We start from the raw sequence: 3,275 nt of genomic DNA, 5'->3' as shown, positions 1-3,275 counted from the left end.
TTTTATTATTAACATATTTGATCGCTAACTTTTTAGAAATAATCAGCCAATTTTATTTTAAAATTTAATTTTGAAAAAACTTTTTTAGAGTTCAACCATATGTTAGTTGGGTCTGTTGGAATTTAGGAGAATTTTGACATCATAAAGAAGTGAAGTGATATAAATTTACAGAAAGTTGGTGGCTCTAAATCACAATTCCATACCTATTTACAGAAAGTGATGTAAATACAATTTTAAAAAAAATTACAATTTATGGAGGTTTCATTTTAAATAGGCAACACATATTTATTTATTTATTTATTACAATTACATGCATGATAGATAAAATAGTCTTTAGACTTCATTCTATTTATTGCATAGCATCTCAGTATACTAGCTTGTGGCATGACCCTTGTGGGTTCATTTCATTGAGACCATTCCACTTTCTGCACCAGCTAGTATATATATATATATATATATATATATATATATATAGGCAAAGGGAGACACATTAGTGATGCATAATTGAAGTGATAGTATATGAGAGAGAGAGAGAGAAGGAAAACCAGATAGCATAGGTCACTCACAGTGAAAGAGTGCATATAAATAGGACCTAAAGGTTTGTGAAAATTGTGAAAGAGATTATCATGGGGAAAGGAAGAGCACCATGCTGTGATAAAACTCAAGTGAAGAGAGGTCCTTGGAACCCTGCAGAAGACCTTAAACTCATAGCCTTCATCCAGAAATATGGCCATGAAAACTGGCGTGCCCTCCCAAAACAAGCTGGTAATTACACCCTTTATTAAATGTGTGTTTTCTATTACAGAATGCTTTGTCTTGGTAATCTTTTAATAAGAACATTAGTTTCAAGTTTCAACCTCTCTTTTGGTGTTTGATCTCATTCACTTTTGTGAACTCTAGAAATTAGAATTTTGTAATCTTTTAATAAGGAACACTACTGCATGATCATGGAAATTTTGCAACGGCATTATTGCTTCTATGGTAACCTGCTGTTTGTGATAAATCCAGTTTCTGCATTTGCATTGCTTCATCCACTGTTTGTCCCATTCAACGGCAATTCTCTGCTACCTTCTGTTAATAGGAAAACAAAGTTTGGCAGAAATTGGTGACTTTTGGTTTTCCTCATGTTAGTAAGATCATTTGAAGCATTGGTCTCTTATCACACCTACAATTGTGGGCCCTCCTTCTACCAATAATTTCAATGAAAATATGACACATTTAAATGACTAATTTCTGATTATGCACGTCCACCTACCATTAATTTTGCCCGTCCATCACCATGATTGTTTGCTATAAATGGAAAATTACCATGATTCTTGCACATAAGGGTATTGAATTCCTTCATCACAGAAAAAAAAAAAACTTATATTTCAAGTACTTAAAAAGAAAGGCACTGCGCTTCAAATTTTATGTTTCCTGCTGTGGATTAATTATGACTAATTTCCTGCATTCCTTAAAGTAGAAAAACTATTGTTTCATGCTGTTCGGGTGTTTTGGTGTCTATAATTATTTCACTTTATTCATTGGTTTCAATTAGTCTAAAATAGGAGAGGCAAGTCAAAAGTGTCATTAAATTAAAAACAGACTAATGAGCAAGAGGAATCACAACCCCAAGAAACTGTAAAAATTCAGAAGGAAATAAACAAGTACTACTGTCTTATATTGTACATATATGCACTATATGTACAATATCAATACAAATATTATTCCATATCATGTAACTTTATTTGTTTGGAAGCAGTTCTGAGTATACAAGAGTATTGGTTTAATTAAAGAATTTGCAATTTTCATGCCTCCTAAAGCATGATGTTAGAGAATTGGAAGTACAAATATTTGATCCTGTTAATACTAGTAGAGATGTTATCAAATTTTTCTTACCCTTATTTTTCGCATTTTATTAAGGACTTCTGAGATGTGGAAAAAGTTGTCGATTGAGATGGATCAATTATCTAAGACCTGATGTGAAGAGAGGCAATTTTACACCAGAGGAAGAGGAAACCATAATAAGGCTACACAAGACCATGGGAAACAAGTATGCCTCTTATGTCTCAAACCAGAAAGATAATTCTTGTAATGGTATTTTTTACTTTTGTTTTCTCATTAGATTATCTAATTATGGTTTCTACACAAACTGGTTTCAGGTGGTCAAAGATTGCATCACGTTTGCCTGGTAGGACAGACAATGAGATCAAGAATGTGTGGAACACCCACTTAAAGAAAAGGTTGGTTCCTAAAAAAAGTTCAGGATCAAGTACAGATGAATCCAAGCCAGAATCAACAATAACTTCCACCTCTTCCTCTTCATCTCAGTCATTTTTCTCAAATGAGAGGCCAAGTTCACCTAAGACCACAACACCTTATAATGAATGTTATGACCAAGCTGATCAATTATCAATGGGAGAAAAAATTGAGCAGGATTCAGAAAAACAAGTGTCCAGTGAACTAATTGCCATGACTGAGGATCCAAAAGAGTCATCAGCTTCATTATCTTGTGAGACAAATATTATAAATTCGAGCCTGAATGCTGCACAAAAACCAGAACAACAATTGGCTTCTCCTTTATCAGTTTCAATGTATTCTGTTGAGACTGATGTTGTAAATTCAGGCCACATAGTAGCACACAAAGCAGAACAACAATTGGCTTCTCCATTATCCTACCTAGGACCTTGTGACGTTGGCCGTATTTTAGAAGAGGTGGATAAACCAAACCACCTGATTGAAATTCCATGGGAACCAGATTATGAGTTTTGGAAGTTGTTAGATGATGATAGCCTTGGATCTTTTCAATCAAACCAAGTCCAATTAGGTGAGTTCCCAGCCAACCAAAACATGATTCTTGAAGAGGGTGTTGAAGATGCTGAGGCCAGGAAGTGGTCCCATGATTTTGAGAATGAGTTTGGAGTAGTAGGTGAGGTAAAGGAGTCAAACAAGGATGATTTCCTACCAAAGAACTATGCAGTTGAGCCACAAATGGACCACCACACTCATGCATTTGATTTCGATGATATGACACGAGCAGAATCCGAATTGGACTTTGATAATATCCAATTATGGCCCTTTTGGCCTCAAAATACTAGTCTCTAGTTTCATACAAACCAGTAGTTGGAAAACAAGTCCATGTAAAAATCATGAAACTGTGATTTACTTAGTAGGTATACTGACTACGATAAATTAATCAAACAGGTTAGGTCTCTTTGATGTATGATTTCATGTATCCCCTCCCAAATCAAGTTACATTGTAGATTGAAGCACAAATATGCAGTATATTGAATAAA

At 34.4% G+C, this 3,275-nt stretch overlaps 1 protein-coding gene across 1 annotated transcript; it reads left to right on the top strand.

Annotated features, from left to right (window-relative positions):
- The first annotated feature begins 465 nt into the window (after positions 1-465).
- Positions 466-3,275, top strand: LOC137835079 (transcription factor MYB63). The gene is made up of 3 exons (XM_068643418.2): positions 466-765; positions 1,903-2,032; positions 2,142-3,275. Exons 1-3 carry the CDS (start codon positions 627-629, stop codon positions 3,082-3,084), a joined length of 1,212 nt encoding a protein of 403 aa, XP_068499519.1. The 5' UTR covers positions 466-626; the 3' UTR covers positions 3,085-3,275.

Source organism: Phaseolus vulgaris, chromosome 5 (assembly GCF_051622355.1).
Source record: "Phaseolus vulgaris cultivar YP4 chromosome 5, ASM5162235v1, whole genome shotgun sequence".
NCBI lineage: Eukaryota > Viridiplantae > Streptophyta > Magnoliopsida > Fabales > Fabaceae > Phaseolus > Phaseolus vulgaris.
This window is presented reverse-complemented; position numbering and strand designations above follow the sequence as displayed.